Genomic DNA, 19,996 nt, shown 5'->3' on the forward strand with positions numbered 1-19,996 from the left:
AAATCTAGTGGGCTGGGGATGGGATGTATTTAAATATTTAAGAGCGGCTATTTGAATCCACGAACGGATTGATTGGCTGCAATATATTGATTATTTATGGAGCGTGAAGGTGAAAGGTGTTTATGTACAGGAGATTGCAGTATATATCGTCACTACAGTATTAGTTACGATAATCGTACATTTACAGATGGTATTTTGTTTAATATCAAGTGACATTGAATTATTCCTAAGTAAATTCAGTACTGTAGTTGAAAGACACCCCACCACAATTTGCCAACACAACTTTTTCGTTTCCGACTCTTCTTCTTCCACATCACTCAAACACAATGACACAAACGCAGTGACACACAGGCCATGGCACAAACGCAACGAACGGAGCTCTCAACACACTCACCCTCCTCCTCGCTGTCACAAACCCCACAAAGCCGAGGATGCAATCATGTTCTGTCTCCAAATCAGAGTGGGTTTTTGCGTGTCAGTAGGAGGAGTATGAGTGAGGCAAGAGGTTCTTTTGTTATAGGTGTTTGAGGTGACCGGCGCTTTCTCAGAACAAACCCATTCGACAAGACCATGAGTACTCAAGCTGCCACAAGTACAATCTCAAGCTGTCACACTCTCACCAAGCGAGCAGTTTCATATGTGCACAACGTTGTGAGGCAACAGTAGTATTTTGATGAAGAACGATTACCCAACTTGGATCATTCAATACAATACCGAATTACAAACGAGCCGCAAATGCCATTACAGTACTCCACACAAACACATTGGCATTTGCACATACGCTGATCTAATCGATGTCATCATCTTCTTGCTATGTGCTAATCTCAAGCTGAAGTCTTTACTCGCTTTGGAACAGGCCCTTCAGAAGTGGCCCTATTTTCCTCTGTCACTGTCTCTCCTTCCTTCTCTTCCCGCTCACTGTCCTCCTCAGTCACTAGGTTGCCATCTTTTCCAAGAGGAAAAGGCTGGTCTTTCTTCCAGGTGAATCTTTTGGCAGGATGATCGTCTCGGAGATGAGACTGGCCGGGCGAGGAATAAATATTCTCTCTGAGAGTACCGCCCGGAACAGCATAGTCCTCCCAGAATCGACCTCGTTTCTGTAGCTCGGGAACCAGAAGTTTAACGATGGACTCATAGGTGCCTGGAATGGTGGCACTGGCCAGATTGAAGCCATCCACGTCTCCGATTTCCACCCACTCCTCCAGTCTATCAGCCACAGTGGTGGGAGAGCCGACAATGACCTCTCCTCGTCCACCAATGACATACTCCTTTGCCACTCGCGACTTGTTCCACATTCCGTCAGTTTCACTACAAGAGGTAGCCCACTGCGCAATGATCTTTGCAAGTGTATCATTGTCTGTCACCTCTCGCAGATCTAGGTCGTCAGGGTATTTGCTAATGTCCAGACCAAACCACCCTCCAAACAGAGTCAAGGCACCCTCGGGATCTACATACGAGTTGTATTCGTCGTACTTTTCCCGTGCTAACTCGTCGGTCTCCGCCACAATTACAAACATCACGGCAAGGGTTTTGAGGCTCTGGGGGTCTCTCCCGATCTTTGCGGCCTGTTCTCTGAGATCGTCGACCGACTTACGAATGAACTGTGGGGTAGGACCAGCCACAAACGCAGCCTCAGCATGCTTGCATGCAAACCCACGTCCAGCTTTCGACATGCCAGCCTGGAACAGAAACGGAGTTCTCTGGGGCGAGGGAGAAGTGATTGCAGGGCCCGGTACCTTGAAATACTTGCCCTCATGGTTGATGTATCGGACGAGCTCCGGGTCGACCAGAACATTGGCCTCTACGTCCTTCTTGAGCGCATCTTCTCGCCATGACGATTCCCACAGTTTGTAAGTCACGTCCAGATACTCGTTGGCAATGTTATACCGCTCATCATGAGCAATCTGACAGTCCAGACCGTGGTTGATGGCACCAGACTCGAGATACGACGTGACAATGTTCCAGGCGACTCGGCCCTTGGACAGATGATCGACAGTGGCAAAACGACGGGCCAAACCATAGGGCACATCGTAGGTGGTTGATACGGTGATTCCAAAGCCAATGTTATTGGTGGCCATCGATAGAGCAGGGACGAGATAAAGCGGGTCATTGACGGGAAACTGGGTACCAGTCTTGATCGCTGTATCCTTTTCGGACTTGTAAACGTCGTAAACTCCTGCAGTGTCGGCCACAAATATGGCGTGGAATTTGCCTTTTTCGAGCAGCTGGGCGAGCTCGACCCAGTGGTCAAGGTCGTTCCAGTTCTTCTGCCGGTTCTCAGGGTGTCTCCAGAGTCCAGCGTTAAGATGATTGGGGGTGTTCATGACAAAGGCATTGAGAATGATTTTTTTCTTTTCCGGATGCTTGACCGGTGCAGAAACGGCGACTTTGCCGTTCTCAACTCCTTTTTGAGAAATGATGTCCATGAATCAGATGAAGACTTGTCTATTGTCCAGATCACCATCTCAGGCTATCCCAGCCACACTTCAGCCACACTTTTTTCAAAGGCTATTATCACGTCATGACTGAGGGGAGTGAAACCAGAGATGGATGGCGCAATGTGGCTGGTGTTGGCGAATCATGTGATCAGACCTTCCTACTGCACTCTAGCATCACGTGTTTGTTCCAGCCAAGGCTCTTCTGATTACCGCCGTACCTCTACGCCGAGATTCTAGCTATTCAGGAACAAGATGTTATGCTTGGGTGTGGTGATGGTAAAGGTCTGGGGAACTGAAGACTTTTGGGTATTCCTTGGTGATTTGAGGTTCATCATTGACAACCCATTTTCAACAGACGTTTGCTGGGCTCGGTAGGGGGGGGCGGTGGATGGAGTAATAAGCTGTGTTGGCAATATGAGACAGGCTTGATGTCAAATTCTCAATCCGTGGTTGATGAACTCCTGCTTTCTTTATCCTGCTTGGGTTGCTACACACCTCTCACCTACCCTCTGCTGTGAGTGAGGATGCTGGAACATGACTGATGATGACACTGGGTGACTTTGGTGGATCATAGATTGATAAAGTGGATGTGAAGTATGGATTTGATTCAATCTGTTGATGGAACTTGGTTGAATGTATCAAGCCAGGGCTTCTTTTATCTTTCCCTGATGGGGTAGTTTCAGATAGCCGTTTCCATAGGTGGTTTTGTGGATTCAGACTCTGTAACTTACCACTGACTTCTCAATATTTCTATTATCCAATAACATTGTCAATCCTGCCATTGAACAAACTAAAGGGACCTGTGCGATTATTGAGGAGATATCAGTATTCAATATTACTCCATATATCTTTACAAGTATCGTAGTCAATGTCGTCATATTAAAAAAAGGTCTCAAAAAATCTTAGGGCTCGCCAGTCTCAGCGAGACGAACGCCAATACTCTGCGACTGGTATCAGAATTAAGTCCCTATTTTTTTGACAGTTCATGGAGGGTATTTCCGAGAGAATGTTGAAGAGTGTATGTTTCAGGCGTTGCTACTAACAGACAGAGAGGGAAGAAAGGGGAGGAGGAGACAATATGGATGCTGTATGGACTAAAATGAAGCCATTGGAACGTAGTGAAAGAAGTAAAGAGTTGAAAATAGTAATCAATGTCGAGATTGTAATAGCTTGCCGCTTCTTCTGTCAAAATCTGACCACTACTCATTGAATTGGAGTTTGTCTCGTTTGTGGGTCATGGTGTTAACGTCAGTTTTGTCAGTGATTAGCTAATCCCCCTGAAATAGCGATACTATAAGTACACATGGTTGGAAGTGCATGTTCCTTTTCGCGGTTTGGCCAAGTCACAAGTGGTCACATTCGAACAAAAATGGCTCTCCTTCAGCATTCAAAATCTTTCAACTACACACACTTGACTTTACTTTGAAATTTTAATGAGGTACCACTTTCATCCCTCTATACTCCTAACTATATCCAAACTTGGTTAATGATCCCAACAAAGTACATCATCACTTCTACCATCACTTCTACCATCACATCCCACCACTACAACCCACTCCAAACCCACTCATAACCCCACCATCTCCACCTCCGCATCGACCCACGTGGTGTCTCACATTACACTCAATCACGTGACCCCTCCAGCCCTCCTAATGCACATTGGCGAAATTACATGAGGTTTCACATTTGGCTCGGGGTATAAGAACAAGGTGAAACAGCGTGCAAGGGTTCGTCTTTATGGATGGGTGTGGAGATGGAGGAGGTGAATGGAATTGACTGGAGGAGGCGCAAGGAATTGACTGGCGGACGGTGTTGAACGGTGTTGAACGGTGTTGAACGGAGTTTGTCTGGGTGAAGGAGCTGACGAAGTTGTCTGACTGGCAGAACTGTCAGGGGGAGTTGAACCACTGTGCGAACTTTTCATCAGTTGCAACTACCGAATCTCTCACGTTTGGCTGATAACTGTCTGAGTTGTCTGAATCGTCTGAGTAGATTGACAAGTACAGTAGTGCAGATACAAGCAGTGTAGGTACGAGGAGTGTACGGTACGTCTGTAGATCGAGGATATAAAGCCTTGGAACAAGAAAAAAGATATTTTGTCCTCTCCGTCTTCTTTTTTGTCCTCTCTTGGCTGGTGTTTATGTTTTTTTCCATTGTCTCATTCAATCGTTCTGTCTCGCCCTACTTCCGTTGTCCCGCCCCATGACTGCGTTATCCATGCAAGATAACAGCCAATCGGAGTTTGGCGGAGAAATGCGGGAATTATGGCTGAAAACGGGCAGTTTTCCCACCCAACTGAGACTGGGAATAACCGGACCGGTCGGACTTGCTCCAAAACTACCGCTTCGCAACACCCGTTATCCTCGTATCTCGTCGACGATAACAACCCTGTCAGTGGAGAGAAACTCGTCAAAGTTGCCGATAGGCAATCAAACTGTAACCCTGAGGTGGTGGAGCGGGAGACGATCATTGAGAGTGGAGTGAGTGAAGAGCAATGTTCGAACTTGGTACCTGTTCATGCTTGGGTATGTACTGTTCGTGCTTGGGTACTGTTCGTGCTTGGGTACTGTTCGTGTGGGGTACTGTTTCGTTGCTTGGGTACTGTTCGTGCTTGGGTACTGTTCGTGCTTGGGTACTGTTCGTGCTTGGTTACCTGCTCGTGCTTGGGTACCTGCTCGAGCTTGGGTACCTTCTCGAGCTTGGGCCTGTAATGAAATCTTGTCAGACAGTGCAATTGATGAATCCCTACCCACATACTCACTGCCCAGACTCACCGCGGCTCATAGATACGCCAGACCAACTCTCATCTGACTTTGACAGCTGGGCGCAGACAAGACACCAACGAACAATAAAAGCCAGTGAGAATTAAGCCAGTCGAGTCTGACAGCCATAGTTCGAGTCAGTCTCAGTCTATGACTGTCTCACAAGCTTGATAATTATTCCACCTTTGTGGTATCTGCTATCTCGCCAGGTCCTTCCATCTTGCGCTGTCTCACATGGCAACTGTAGGGAGCCGTCGGTGCGTGACCGTAATATCGGCCGCAACCAAACCCTTTCCCCTACATACTTGTATTGTCTGGGACGAGGGTCCGGGACATATTATCGGGTGACATAATGTGGACAGAGGTGGGGTGATTGCGGAGTTGAGGGCAGAGAGTAGGCGCGATGTTGCCGCGCGGTTACTGTGCTGTGGGGAGGTGGTTGATATTGAAGAAAATTTCAGCCGCTAGAGCCGCTGTGGTGATTCTGTTGAGATAAGAACGAGCCTCCTAGCCCAGATTTATGACCCGAATGTCAGATTACGACCCGAACCTCTCACACTCGAATTATTGGCCACTCCTGGATGTTTAGCCATGGTGCTGGGGGAATTACATCTCTAGAATCAGATTCTCGAGTCAGCTGATCTTTTTTTTGTCAGAATCCAGATCCTCAGACCAGACCTTCATCTCGTCTTTTCTGACTCGAACCCGTCTCGCAAACCCGTACCAACTACTCAGTAGTAACACTTATTAGGAGTCTCTACCTTTGCCGCAACCCCCATCAATAAAGCCCCTGAATAATCCCCGGTCCCTAGCTGGTTCGTTGTTTCTCGTAGCACCAGTTCGCCAACATGGGGAAGATCCTCACTGACTAGCGTTCAAGGCACCAATGTCCGCACTAATAGCGGCATCAAGTAGCAGCCCTACCGGTAGTTCAGTACATGGTACAACATCCAGTACAATACAGCCCCGTAGTCCAGTAGTACAAGCAGTACCCCAGCAGTCCAGTTCCTCCAATACAGTCGTGCTCCTACCGCTAGTTCGATTCCACCACATCCCCCCGTATCCCGTATCCCGTATCCCGCACCATGACCCACGGCTGACCAATGTCGGCCATCTCCGAGATATGCCTTGGCCGATCTGAGACGAGTCATTCCGAGAGCCAATCTCAGATTGCATTCGGAGCCAGCGTAGCCCCATCCAGGGATACCCGGCGACGTTCCACCAGTCTCATGCCCCCGGTCCCAACAAAGCTTCACAGGGTCTGAGAAGCTCCTCAAGCCAGGGTCTCTAGTTGCATAGCTGCAGGTTCCGATTCCGGCCACATGTCTTTCTCTTGTCTCCCCGTTGCATCCACGACATCTGTCGATATGTACGTCTCGCACTAGCACGCGGCTCTCGAGCTAATGTTGATCCGGGGTATGATCGGCAGGATGGAGGTGGAGAGCGGGATGGTGGCTGGCTTTGGATGGAGAATGGAGATTGTATAGATAATCAGGGAACCACAGTAGCCGTAGCCAATGGAGGAGGTGGGACGAGATGACCGCCACACCGCCAATGGAGAGAGGTTTGGACAGCCCCACGCTTCCCTGCGTTGAGCAGGTGCAAATCCGGCTCAAGCTCTGACACTGGCGTGAAACCTGCTCGTGTGGAGCATGCGCAGATAGCCGATCTGTGACGTTGGCGCCGATCCGGAGCGACATGAAACAGGGTGCTGACAGGGGTTTGGGAAGTGTAAAGAGGTGGATGGGAGTGTAAGGAGTGACCAACACAGGGTACAGCCTTCGTGATATGGACAGCAAGTGGTTGTCGGAATCAGTAAGACCGGCTCTTGCCAGGTCGCTCTTCCGCTGTAAATCACCGCTTCTCAAACGCTTGCGAACACTGAGTTTGTGCAACGGACTCCGAAGGTGGCCGGATGAGGAAGCAGGGCGGAGACAATTGGCAGTTAAGAAGATGTGGCAGTGGATGTGGCCGTTGAGAAGGTTGTGGCAGTAGAAGTCATGTCACAGGTAGCTGGTTGAAACTAGTCTGGGGACAGATTGGTGACGGGAACTTGGACTGATATTTGGTGGAGTGACCTTCAAATGAATCTTAACGTCATCATTTCGAGGTGCCAAGTTGCCGTGATTTGGTGAGGAGTCGGAATCTGGTGGTGTAGTCATCTGGTCAAACGATGCTGGTGAATGTGAAATACTGTACAGTATGTAATGTAATGATTGTAGATAATCGGTTAAACATTGTTGAGACTGTTGAATGCTAGTAATTCGACCGACTGAACCATTCTTAGAAGTCTCCGTTCTCAGAATCACCGATTTCAGAACAGGATAGCTAAGGACCCCGACAAACTCTCGTTTCAGCTGAACCTGGTCCAGGCCAATGACAATGTAGTTCCATTGGCTCTTATGGAAATAGGGCGTCGGGCGTATTCTAGTTTCTGTTGTAGTTGAGTGTAGGCTATGGACTAGACCATAGACAGTAGATATCAGTGCTCTAACGCCACACCATCTCATCACCCGTCGACATAGACGGGAGAGAAATTGCTACAGTATCGTACTTTCGGAGTTGGTCTGACCCTATGTCCCTACTCCAGTCGCAGGGGGTGCTCAGGGGTTGTCCACAGAGGTTGCTCAGGGGTTGTTCGCACCAGTCGCAGAGATTTATCAGGAGTTTGCACTCTTGGACTTGAGGAGCAGATAGAGCGTTGACAAAAACCCAACTGGAGATGAAGAATAGCGAAAACAAGACAAAAATGACAGTGGAGATAATGTGACGTTAGTTGGTGTTGGCTTGACATTATCGTAAAGTGAATTGAGTGAAGTGAGTGGATATTAGCAGACTTGCTGACTAGGATGAAGGGTGGTAGATCGAAGGCAGTAGATTGAAGGCGGAACATTGAAGGCGGTAGATTGTAGGTGAAAGCCACTGACAGCGGCAATGACCGCCGCTGACTTCAATTCAAGGATTCCAAGCATCGCACCGACCCAAATAGTGCCTAGCTCGACTTTGTCCATCTTGTGTTTTGTTTTGGGATGGGTAGATTGCCAAATGGACGTTCCGGGTCTTCAATTCCGGTTTCGGGTTCGTTCCAGTAGACTGTCAATCCAGCTCTTTTCTACTGGACTCTATTCGATTCTACTTGAGTCGGTGTTGATCACTCTCAGTTTCGTGTGTTGTCACTCTGCTACTGCAACTTGACAACTCCAGAGAGCTTGGGTGGTTTCTTTGGTGTAGTTGATGACGACGACCTCATCCACTCATCCACTCCTCCATCTTCTCACTCTCTCCCTCATTGCAAGACGGGGCCTTGAAGCGGTACCCAGGCTGATGTCTGAACAGGAAACGCCATCGACAGAGCTTCTCAAATCTGGGTTGGAATGGTGATTTTGGCAGCTGGAGAGAGGTGGACTAGGGAATCTCGAGTGGAGAAAAAGAAAGAAGACAGACTTTTGTATCGCGATTCATCTCCAGTTCAAGTCCAGATTCTAATCGCTCTTTTCGTCGGTGACACTCAAACAATGCCGGTACATCTGCGCCGCTTTCGGGTTGCTTTCTGCTCAATAAATCTCCCTTCCACACAGCCTCTGATCGACGATGATGGAGGAGTTGATCAAGATGAGCTTCGAAGCACTGCACCAGGAGCACCAGGACAACTGGGCAAGCACATAATCGGACCACCAGGAGTACTGTGCGAGCACCATCAGGGCCACCATCTTGCTCTACTAATCTACGGACCAATGGAGAACTACCGGTCTAACGGACCCACCCCAGGCTCGAGAAACCACATCCACACGTGATTACTGTCTCTCACATGTGGTTGTTCACGTGTGTGCTTGAATAGTGTGTCTTTGGCAACAATGTGTCTCTTTTGGCTGCCTCTGCTTCTATACGTGGTCATTGCCGGAAAGAAGAACGACGAGAAGCCAACGATGCAGCCACAGATCAGCGATAGAGGCGGCTAATCTCGGGAGGTTAACCGCACAGTCCCATCCTTATCAGCACTGGCGTTATCAGGGCTGGGGACTACGATGGTTTTGGTTATCAAGTAGTTTGGGTGGATGTCAAGTGTCTGATCGTCAAGTGCTTGTTGCCATTGTGATATGACTCAAATCATTCGGATAATGACCACCTCAACTCCAAGAACGGCTCCTCCGCCCTTCACGTGATCTGGCCCACCGCCATCTCCACCACCAGCCCACTCATCTCAATATCAACAATATTATCGACACTTATTATTTGCCAGGGTCAATGTTGCAGATATTATTGGCACCTCAAAAAGGGTTCACAAGAGTCCGGAAAGTTACGTCGACGAGATTGTGGGCGGTTGGCTGTGGCGATTGTGGCCGTGGCGAGTGTGGCTGGTCCACAGACGGTATCCGCCAATATAGTAATAGTTGGGAGTTAGTTGAGAGTTAGTTGGGTGTGTTGGAAAGCCTGAGAAGGTAGTTTGACTGTGGGAATTGGTAGTTGGGAGTTAGTTGGGATGGCTTACTTCTCATTTCTGCAAACACCACTCCACTCGGATTTCGCACTGACATGACCAAATTGCGTGGTGTGGTGTTGCCAACCTCCGGGTGGTTTCTGTTCTGAGATGTTTCTGTTCGGAGTTGTTTCTTTTCGGAGGTGTTTCTGTTCGGAGGTGTTTCTGTTCGGAGGTGTTTCTGTTCGGAGGTGTTTTTTTCTGAAGCGTTTCTGTTCTCAGGTGGTTTCGGACTCGACAAGATGGTCAGTGTTATTAAGTCAGTTGGAGTCTCGGTCGGAAACTAGCTGGGGCCCAAGTAAGGAGAATAGCCAGTAGACAACACGGAAACAATGGATATTCCATCTAGCTTCAAAGTTGTATCATCTTGTGGCATTGTTCCATCAACATTCTATCGACATTCTCTGGTTCTATCGACACTGCATAGACCTTCTAGGCACCGGGCTGCGCTTGTTCTTCGAGCAGGTCTCTCTCGATCAATCTCACGACGCTCAACTCACGTCTCTCAACCTCCAATTTGTCTGGCCATTCGGGCTAGTCCGCATTCGGAGGAAGACAGCTGTACTCGGCATCCAACTCGAGAACGGTATGATGGTTCGAGTAATAATGGTGCCAGTAAAATGATCTAAAATCGAACCTCGTCTTTCTTCCGAACCAACTGGTGATTTGAACATACTCCGAGGAGGTTCGACGCTGCCCAGAACAGCCCATATCCATCGAGTTTGTCGAGCGACAGTCAACTTGTAGGACCGTTGCCATGATTGGCCCTGGTCCCGCCGGTCTCGCTGCTGCCGACCAGATCAACAGGGCCGGCCACTGTGACTGTACGGTGAGCAGACCGACAGGGGGTCCCCTAGGATGCCACCAAAGGATTCAACTGACGGAAAAACAACCACGCACTTCTATAGAGCGATTGGAAGAGGAAGAGATGGCTGATGGTTACTGCACACCATTATATTGTGAAAAACACTTGGTCTCCTCTGATCGTCACAGAACCAGTTCCATTCCAGTCAACTCGGCGGAACCAGTGTTGAATGGCCTACCTTGTGAATCCATTCTAGCCGTTTGGAAACGGGGTAGTGAAGGCACAGTATGGATCTATTGAGATTGAACCTGCTGCGCAAAGCGACAATTGCGAGAACAATTGCGAAAAGTAATTATTGCGAAAAGTCACAAAAGTATAGTTGCTCAACCAGACTTCTTGACCCCGGGACTAGACTGGGTCCACTTCAACGCTCAAAAGTGCAATCAGCTGCTATTTGGTGGAATGGAATTGATGGAGACAGCGGTGAAGGCGATGGTCAAATGCTGAGATGAGTCCTCCAAGCAAGTTAGTAAGTGTTTGTCGCGAAAACAGTTGTCAGCCCTCATTACCCCCAGGTGAGATGCGGTCCAGACACCGCGTCCAGACACCGCGTCAAGACACCACGTGCAAGAATGATAAACATGTCGGCAAAGGTCGGAAGGTGGTCAGAAGACGGAGAGGTATTTCCTGACAACAGCCGCTAGCTCATCAGACACATCAATGGACTGTACGTAGATAGGACTCAGGTTGACGGTGGCTCATCAGATCAGAGGACAGACCAGCCTGACCGGGATTGCTGAAGTTGAAGTTGAAGCAGTCCTAGAGCAGTCCTGGAGCAGTCCAGACGAATTTTCACTCCAGAACCGGAGACGCTCATGATTGGATATACGGAGACAAAAAATTGGTTCTACTTGTAAGGAAATCCATTTCACCCTTTTTTTAATTTTTTTTATTATTATTATTCTATTACTACTATTCTCAATTTTTTTTTTTTCAAATACAATTTCACCTTTTTTAAAACTTTTTCAGTTTTTTTTAAAAAAAATTAATTCTAAGGAAAATCAACCACGAATTTCACCCTATCCTGACCCACCCAAAAATCACGTGATCTCCTCGAATTCCCGTGACCCATTCCATCGCACAACTTACCATCTCCGCTTCTCCAGTGCGGGGTATCACGTTTAGTGCTCTCAATATTGGAGTGGGGGTGTGCGTACAGCTGTATTTTGGCTGACGCGCGTGAGAGAAAAAGCGCGTCTACTTTGACGAGTTTTGGTGCTACAGAAACAAAAGTAGAAGCATTGGAATTGTCACGTGATGGGGAGTTTACGGGCACCAATATCACCTTCATACGAGAACCCCAAGACCTCAATATCCCTCCCACTCCCTATTCAAATTAAACCTTGACCAGATGCACCGCATTGCGTCCCTGCATGAGCATCAGCTGAGCGAAATCGTTATGTGGCAAACGACATTTTTTTGTCGACACATTTTCGCCGTATTCACAACACATCAGAACGGTCAATTGGGCCGGATCACGTGCCACACGGGTCCTGAGAGGTGTATGAGGGTCGTGTGACTTGTTTTATCGTCATCCCTATCTGTGTGATTGAATATTATATTTAACATTGTATTGAACGAGTATATTTACTCCCGTTGAAATGTCTTTATTCCTGTCGGGTGTAATTTCCATATTACCGGTAGTTTACGATAATACTGTATCCCCATGGGGTTTTAGATCCATGTTTGAAGTCCGTCAGCACCCTTTTTTTTTTGTCTGATTTTTGTCTAATTTTTGTTCTGTTTTGTCTAATTTTTGTTCTGTTTTGTCTGATTTTTGTTCTGTTTCGTCTGATTTTTGTCTGATTTTTGCTGTCTTTTGCCTGATTTTGCTCTTTTTTCTTTTCTCCAATTCGAAAATAAATCTCTAAACCATGAGCCAATCAGCAACCACCAAAAGCCCCGAAAGCTGGCAATTTTCCGCCACCGCAGATCTGTGACACCAGCATCCAGACGTGCACGAGTCATGTTTACGAGAGTTGCGGGAGGCGTATTGTGTGCATTTCCAGAGCAGTTGGGGAAATGAGTAAAAACGAAAAAAAAAAAAAAAAAAAAAAAAAACAGAAAAGAAAAGAAAAAGAGGACAAAAAAACAACAATCTCCTTTTTAAAGTTTCATACCCAAAAGAATTAGTATGAAAAAAAAATGAAAATAACTGCAAATTGTGAACGATAGAGACATCGTGGGAAAAAAAGAACCATTCTCGTCATTGTCTTTCTCCTGATATTTCAAATATATAAACAAATGGTCCTATTTTTCATACACTTTACACCTCAACCCAATCGTATTACTGGTACAGTATGTACATCCTGTAGGTATGTACGATACTCCAGACATGACTCAAAGTGACTCCAAATGAATCCAAAAGTCAGACAGAATGTCTAGAACTTGGCCAAAATGTCCGATTGAAGCCGTTGGCGTGAATATCTGTCAACTTCTATCCCTTTAGAATCATATCTCTAAAATAACTCAGTTTTTTGCGCAGAATCCAGCCGTTCTCATCATTCCACCCCCAAATCAAACACAAAACTGCCGTTATTCAACAAGAAAAGAACCCTTGAGGTCCCCAGCCACTCAGCCACGTTCTCATATTGCAACTTTTTGATGGCGGATCGATATGTTTTTTTTTTCTTTTTTTTTTTTTTTTTTTTTTTTTTTTTTTTTTTTTTTTTTTCTATTTTTTAAAAAAAAAATATTTAAAAAACCCCTCCTTGAATCCAACCGCCACATCCCATAATAACAACCGTGTGCAAAAGTTCTAGCCGAACCAATTCAACTGTAGGACCCCAGTGCAGTCCTATCCAGCGCCTCCCGATCCCACTATCACGTGACCCGATGATCACGCGATTTTTTTTCTTATGCCTTCCCCGCAATAATTTCCCGACCGACCCCTTTCCGAGAATATTGGGCCGAAATGTGAGACCAAAATATTGTCCGAAATATTGTGTGAAATATTTGCACGAAAATATCGACAAAAACTATCAACAAGAAAATCGGCCAAAATATCCAAACTGATAACATCCAACCTTGCATGTTGCACAAGGTTTGCAATAAAGAATGTTTTAAATTCGTGACATTATTTTCAACAAGTCATTGTGTGTAGTGGACACGACACAATCCATTGTCGGTAAGAAATGCTAAAAACATATTGTGAAAACTTGAAATCAACCGCCTTGGAGTATCGTCACCCGCTGGTTGGCAGAGATTCCTCGTATCTGCCTCGGTACCAGGTCGGGTCCAACGCACCTCTACCCCACAAAAATTGGGTTATCGGAGGACCACCAACTTTGTCGGAACAAGGAATTAGTGAAAACAATCGCAGTAGCCAAGGTCAACGTAGACCATCGCATCGACCACCATCGCATCGGCCACCACCGCATTGACAACCACCGCATCGACCAGCAGGCTCACTCTTTCCCGACTCTGGAGCTCTTTAGAGCCCGGAACCCCAATCTCCATCCTCCAACCTTCTCGCATCTCAAATCTCCACCGAGCCGGCAGTCTGGGGTGCAGCTCGGGAGCCATACAGCCAATATCAACCGTCGACGCATAACCTCGCACCAACAGAATACGACTCGCGCAGGATTGCAGAATGGGCATACGAGCAGCCGTATATGCTTGAGCAGTCGTACAATATCATACCGCAGCTGCAGCCGTATGGCTCTGGGGTGCACGATACGCGCCCAAAACCAAAAACAACCCTAAACTGAGACTGGTACCAAGTCGATCTGCAACATGAAGTCCGTCCGCCATGCATCTGTGAGCATGTGAGCAGAGTGGGGGTCCAGCCGAAGACACGAGGCTCGAAATCGAACCATGTCGCGCCACCACCTAGGTAAAGGGAGTCAGAGCATGTGAGCAAAAGCGTGAGAGCATGTGAAAGTAGTGTAGAGGTGTCTTGGGGCTGACGTGGCATAATCACGGACTCTTAACATGCGAATTGACTCGACAAAGAGGTCGTATGAATCGACTCGTCGTCATGTGGCTCAGTAGAAAAGACCAAGTCGATTGTTTAACGTGAACATACTAACGTATCTGGGCACAGGCATTGACGGCATCCACGGTCTGGTGAGTTTCATTTGAATAGCCAACTGCCATCACAACTTCGGTAACACTACCTGCCATGTCACAACTAGAGCAACACCGTGTCACAGTTGCCCAAAACAGCCCTGAAACTGACACAAGCTAGACCACAACGACACAGACTTCAGTCCTCACTGAACCATGTCATTGACGGCCTCTAATTGGTGGTCAAAACATTTCTTGTGATTAGCAGTATAGAAAACGACATACCATTCACCCACTCAGTCTTGTCCACTCAGGCTTGTCAACTCAGGCGTGTACACTCAGACTCACCTATTCAGTCCATTTTCTTCTGTGTTATTCTCTGACATGATCCCTGTAACCATACCCAACACACCGAATGAGACAGACTGCAAAAATCACCCAGAAACAACTCCCCAGGATCTGCCCATGACCGCCACTCTCGTCGCCTAAAACGTCTCAATCACAGTCAATCTCGGACATCAGGAGAGCTGTTCTTGTCTAGTTCCAATCTCTCTGTGTTTGTGTTACCACCTCCCAAACCATACCCCATCTCCGGTCTCCGCCAATCCCATCTCCATACTCCGCCAATCCCATCTCCATACTCCGCCAATCCCATCTCCATACTCACGTCTCCTCAATCCTTGCGCAATTCATCTCTTCAATAGTTCATCCCTCTCTTTTTTTTCTTCTTCTTTTTTCCCATTCTTTTCCCATTCTTTTCCCATTCTTTTCCCATTCTTTTCCCATTCTTTTCCCATTCTTTTCCCATTCTTTTCCCATTCTTTTCCCATTCTTTTCCCCTATTTTTCCCTTTAGTGACATGTAAGAAATCAAGAACAAAATCCGCTACATTTACAACTATATCTGTTGGGAGTTGGTAAAGAGGGAAAACGCACCAACTAACGACCCGCAGCCAACGTGCATGTACAGGTAACGTGCATGTGCAGATCAGATGCATGTGCATCGATCGTACATGTAGCCCGCCTATCCGCTGCGGATACGGAGATTCAAAAATGGCCAATAGCAAAAAAAAAAAAAACATGAATAAAATGTTGAAAATAGTTATAAATTTGAGGGTACAGTAGTTTATAACTATTTTTGACCGCCACAAAACAACAATCTGGATAATAATAACGACTAACATACCTGTCTTTGATCATAAAGACTACATACCTGTCTTTGATCATAAAGACTACACACCTGTTACACTACAACCAACTATCAAGTAAAGAATGTATATAGATATATAGGCCTAGGGCAATAAATTAAACGGTCAGGAGACCACGGTCAGTTGACCAATGTAGATTAGTAAGCGTCCGGGTTAGACATTAGTAATACTCCAGATAATCCAACGTGCCCGAAAACGGACTCAGAGGAGTAGACGGATCCAAAGTAAAGGCATTGTTGGCAATCATGTGACAGTTGCTCGCGAGCTCGGCCTCGGTCACGTGGTTTGGCAACAATTGCGCAACACTGACGAGGTCGTTGATGTCAGTCACGTGACCGAGCTCGAACCCGTCGTCCAGAACCGGTGTCGTGTGTCCTGGCGTCACGTTTCCGAGAATCGTGGATGTGAGGTTGGCGGCGGGGTCGGACAGGTGGTTATGGTTGGTCACGTGGCCACTAGGGTTTGTCACGTGAGCGACTGAGTCAGCAGATCGATGATGGTGGTGGTTGGCCACTGGCGTCGGCGTCGGCGTCGGTTCGATCATGTGGGACGGCTCACAGTGGCTGGTCACGCTCAGCTCAAAGTCGCCCACATGACTGGAGATCATGTGGTTGGAGGTGTCGACGGCGACAGTCCCCATTACGTCAGCAGATCCGATTATGTCAGAAGACCCAATGACGTCCGCGAGCCGTCGTCGTGACACGTGACCGTTCACATGGTTGCTGCGCAGGGCAAACACCCGCGAAAGCTGCTGTTGCAACACCGTTGCGGGACCGTTGCACACGTGAGTAGTCACGTTACTCGCTTGTTTGCCCTCGGAAAAGTCGTGACAGCCGACCCATCTTCCTGGAGCCTTTGGGGTCTGGATCGAAAAGCTGGGTGAGCAATTGAGCGTCAGATTAAGAGCTCCGAAAGTATCGTTGGGGTTTCTGCTCACGTGGATTTCCTCAATCGCCGAAAAGGGAAACTGCATGCGAAACTGCGTCTTCTCCGAGGTCATGTGATACAGCATGGTGTCTGTGCTGGGGTAGTAAGCAAGAGAAAGTTGGGGCGAAAGTCGGCGCCAATTTCCAATAGTCAGCGAAAGGGTGGGGAAGAAGATGGGCGGGAGGGTCAACGTTGATGCGGTGTGGTGGGGGTCAGGTTAGGAGTCATGTGTCCGAGGGTGGAGAAGTCGGTGATGGACGAGGCGGGTGAGTCAACCGTGGTCACGTGCGACGACGAGGAAGAGGTTGGTGGGGTTGCGAGCAAGTGGTTGAAATGAGTTTGGATGGGGGTTGTGACGAGGTCGGCGCCAAAGTGGTGGAGCATGTCTGCGGAACTGCTAACGTCGGTGCGATGGTGGATTACGTCAACAGGACTGTTGATTACGTCAGCCGTCATGCTTACGTCATCCACGCTGACGTCATCCACGCTGACATCAGCAAGACCGTCGTCAAAGTCGTCCTCGCGAGATTCCCGACCGCGCATAGCCTTCTTCTGCTTGGCACGCGTGTTCTGGAACCAAATCTGAACGCTACGCTCAGTCATATCGATAAGAGCACTTATTCGACGTCGTGTGGCAGCGTCGGGAGTGGCACACAGACGATACTCGTGGCGGAGCACGTCCAATTGCTGTGCGTTAGCTCTCTGGCGCTTGTTGTTGCGTTGTTGCTGTGTCAGCGTCGACTTCTTTGATCGTTTCTTGTCCATTGTGGCGCTGGAGGGGGTGGTGGTGGTGGTGACAGAGGTGGAGTGGTGGGCACGACAGAGGCGGCGTGGTGGGCACTACAGGGGCGGTGTGGTGGGGGAGATACGGGCAATGTGGTGGCAAATCTGGGCGAATGTGATGGGCTGACAGAGTCAATGTTGTGGGTACAAGGTCGTACTTGTAGTCAGTCGGTACCAGCGTCCAGGTAAAGGGAGTTGATATATAGACTAGGATTAGAGTTTAGACTTTGTGTTTTGCGACCCACGATAATATTTGCCTTGTGCATCCCGTGCAGCTGCAGCATGTGGCAGGAGGAGAACCTCTGGCGGAAGTGCTGACTAATACAGTAATACAGGGTCTGACTTAGTTATGGGGCTGGCACCGTCGTGGTGATGACTCAGCTCTTTTCTGATTCGCAATGGGGTAATTTTCGCGTGAGTAGTCAGCAATATTAATTTTTGCTCTTCAACTTTATTTTTGGTTGGGGATTTTCGAATGGGCGTAGCTTGATGAATATTGGTCATAGAGACAAGGTGGAAGTGCAAGCGTGCTCTACGTCGTATTCTGTATCTTTCACGGCTCTCTGTATCTCGCTGACATTTCTGAATATTTTTCCAAGTTCATTTCTAAGTCCAAAGTCCGCATTACATCCCTAATTCTGCCAATAATAGCGCCACAGAGTCAGAAACACGCTCATTAGATAGCCTCGAGTTTGGTTATCTTGTTGCTTTAGTTAGCCAGTTAAAATACCCTCTATAACCCCCTCGAAACTGCCCCCAAAGTATTCGCCCCCTTACACCAGCCAACCCACATGACAGGTGCATGCACACACCACACGGGCACAGACGGATGTGACGATATAGGGTCAATCTTAATTTAGGGTTTGTGCACACATGCAAGATGGAAATAGGAAACGAAAAGCGAAAAGTGGATAAACGCAAAACGAAAAAAGCCAAAGCCAAAGCCAAACGCAAAACGAAAAACACAAAGACCTACCAAACGGCTCGATATTATTTGGCCACATAATATTCTGACTACGCTTTCATTGTCTGGTCAGCTTGCTGTTTAACTCGGTCACGTGTCTGACGTCACTATCAGCAGGGTGCATCAGAATGGACGGTGCAAGCGAGCGCAATTAATAACAATTAAAAAAACGCCAATAAAAAACCCGGATATTCGGATAAAATGGATATTTTTTTGAGACACAAATCGACGACCCCGGCGTTTCGGCGGCACGTGGGAAAGTCGCAGTTGGTGCTTGGTAAGCAGACCAATGGAACAGTGCGAATATAGTCGGAGCGTTAGTACTTGCCCCCACGATCGCTAAAACTGACGCCCCCCTTTATGATGATTGACTAAGACTCAGGGGGGCGGCTGACACATTCCCCCACCCCCCCCCCCCCCCCGCGGTAGCCCAGTAATGTGCTCACTTGCACCTTGCTCCATGCTTCTTGCTCCCAGTTCCTGCTCCTGCTCCTGCTCCTCCCCATATTACCACAACCCGTGCTGGCTTTGCGTTTACAGGTTAGATGCATCACGAATCAGCCCATACTGGTTCCAACATGACGATGTAATTTCCAGATTATCAACAACCGAGCAGACAAAGCTGAAACCCATGTGAATGGCAAGTCTGGCCACGGCCCGGGGCTCGACCAGATATTTTATGATACTAGCTGCTCCACAGCTCATGGCCAATCGTAGAGGCTGTCGTTATCAGCATGGCGGCAAATGGGGGCACATGGGGACACATTGCTGTCTATGACATTGGCCTCGCGTCGTCACCACATGGATCGCGTCGTCACCACATGGATCGTGTAGGGGACACATGGACTATGTGATGGGAACCACTGCTCCCATGTAGTGGGCACATGAGCCATGTGATGGGCACCACCGCGCCCATGTAGTCAGCACCACAACTACGGTGTAGGGGAAAATACCGCAAAGGTCTAGGCCGATGCTTGAAGTCGGATGGCGGACTTACTGCACATGGCCCCCACGAACTGTGCAGTATCACGGCTTTATCGCGGAAGACACTGTATGGCCTGTAGTATGCACTGCACCTCCAAGGTCAGATCGGCACAAAGACAACCAGTGTGAGAGACATTGAGTGTACTTGAAAGTCGTAACACCTGGTTCATCGTTATTGACCATTGACCACCATCTGACCTATCCCGGTACAGCACTTGTACTTGGTTACCCTCCACGCACAGCGGACTTCCGACACTCATAATATGACAATGGCGACGGGTATTAATAATGCGGTGGTATCCAGAGTCAATTTAGTCACTTCAATAATGCAAATGGAGTACAAGTACTTGTACGAGTAGATTGTACTTGTATTTGTACTTGTACTTGTACTTTGTACTTGTACTTGTACTTGTACAACGTCGGCACATCACCACAACTACGCAGAATGGCGATACCGCCTCAACTGCAATTCTGAATCATACTCGCTCCTCCAGACTCCCAAATAGCCCAGTATACTCACCGACGCATTCGTTCCACTCCTTGAGAACAAGCCCTCTGTCACTCAACGCAGCCCCATAGTG

General features: G+C 47.9%; 7 protein-coding genes and 1 pseudogene across 7 annotated transcripts; 3 read left to right on the top strand and 5 right to left on the bottom strand.

The window, feature by feature from the left end:
• Positions 1-824: 824 nt before the first annotated feature.
• YALI1_A19070g (uncharacterized protein) lies at positions 825-2,426 on the bottom strand (the record flags this gene model as incomplete). The annotated part of the gene is made up of 1 exon (XM_500202.2): positions 825-2,426. One exon carries the CDS (start codon positions 2,424-2,426, stop codon positions 825-827), a length of 1,602 nt encoding a protein of 533 aa, XP_500202.2.
• A 1,692-nt stretch (positions 2,427-4,118) lies between these two features.
• Positions 4,119-4,592, bottom strand: YALI1_A19089g (uncharacterized protein; the record flags this gene model as incomplete). The annotated part of the gene is made up of 2 exons (XM_068281867.1): positions 4,119-4,345; positions 4,388-4,592. The coding sequence occupies 2 exons, from the start codon at positions 4,590-4,592 to the stop codon at positions 4,119-4,121; spliced, it is 432 nt and encodes a 143-aa protein (XP_068137968.1).
• Positions 4,593-4,965: 373 nt separating this feature from the next.
• Positions 4,966-5,553, top strand: YALI1_A19096g (uncharacterized protein; the record flags this gene model as incomplete). The annotated part of the gene is made up of 2 exons (XM_068281868.1): positions 4,966-5,296; positions 5,342-5,553. The coding sequence occupies 2 exons, from the start codon at positions 4,966-4,968 to the stop codon at positions 5,551-5,553; spliced, it is 543 nt and encodes a 180-aa protein (XP_068137969.1).
• A 1,650-nt stretch (positions 5,554-7,203) lies between these two features.
• On the bottom strand, positions 7,204-7,710 carry YALI1_A19123g (uncharacterized protein; the record flags this gene model as incomplete). The annotated part of the gene is made up of 1 exon (XM_068281869.1): positions 7,204-7,710. The coding sequence occupies one exon, from the start codon at positions 7,708-7,710 to the stop codon at positions 7,204-7,206; it is 507 nt and encodes a 168-aa protein (XP_068137970.1).
• A 2,895-nt stretch (positions 7,711-10,605) lies between these two features.
• Positions 10,606-10,782, top strand: YALI1_A19152g (Compare to YALI0A18447g, Misc non-coding, no similarity possibly noncoding; annotated as a pseudogene).
• Positions 10,783-14,934: 4,152 nt separating this feature from the next.
• YALI1_A19195g (uncharacterized protein) lies at positions 14,935-15,405 on the top strand (the record flags this gene model as incomplete). The annotated part of the gene is made up of 2 exons (XM_068281870.1): positions 14,935-15,030; positions 15,073-15,405. 2 exons carry the CDS (start codon positions 14,935-14,937, stop codon positions 15,403-15,405), a joined length of 429 nt encoding a protein of 142 aa, XP_068137971.1.
• Positions 15,406-15,917: 512 nt separating this feature from the next.
• On the bottom strand, positions 15,918-16,769 carry YALI1_A19214g (uncharacterized protein; the record flags this gene model as incomplete). The annotated part of the gene is made up of 1 exon (XM_500204.3): positions 15,918-16,769. The coding sequence occupies one exon, from the start codon at positions 16,767-16,769 to the stop codon at positions 15,918-15,920; it is 852 nt and encodes a 283-aa protein (XP_500204.3).
• A 101-nt stretch (positions 16,770-16,870) lies between these two features.
• On the bottom strand, positions 16,871-17,449 carry YALI1_A19220g (uncharacterized protein; the record flags this gene model as incomplete). The annotated part of the gene is made up of 1 exon (XM_068281871.1): positions 16,871-17,449. One exon carries the CDS (start codon positions 17,447-17,449, stop codon positions 16,871-16,873), a length of 579 nt encoding a protein of 192 aa, XP_068137972.1.
• Positions 17,450-19,996: the final 2,547 nt, after the last annotated feature.

Source organism: Yarrowia lipolytica, chromosome 1A, assembly GCF_001761485.1.
Source record: "Yarrowia lipolytica chromosome 1A, complete sequence".
Classification (NCBI taxonomy): domain Eukaryota; kingdom Fungi; phylum Ascomycota; class Dipodascomycetes; order Dipodascales; genus Yarrowia; species Yarrowia lipolytica.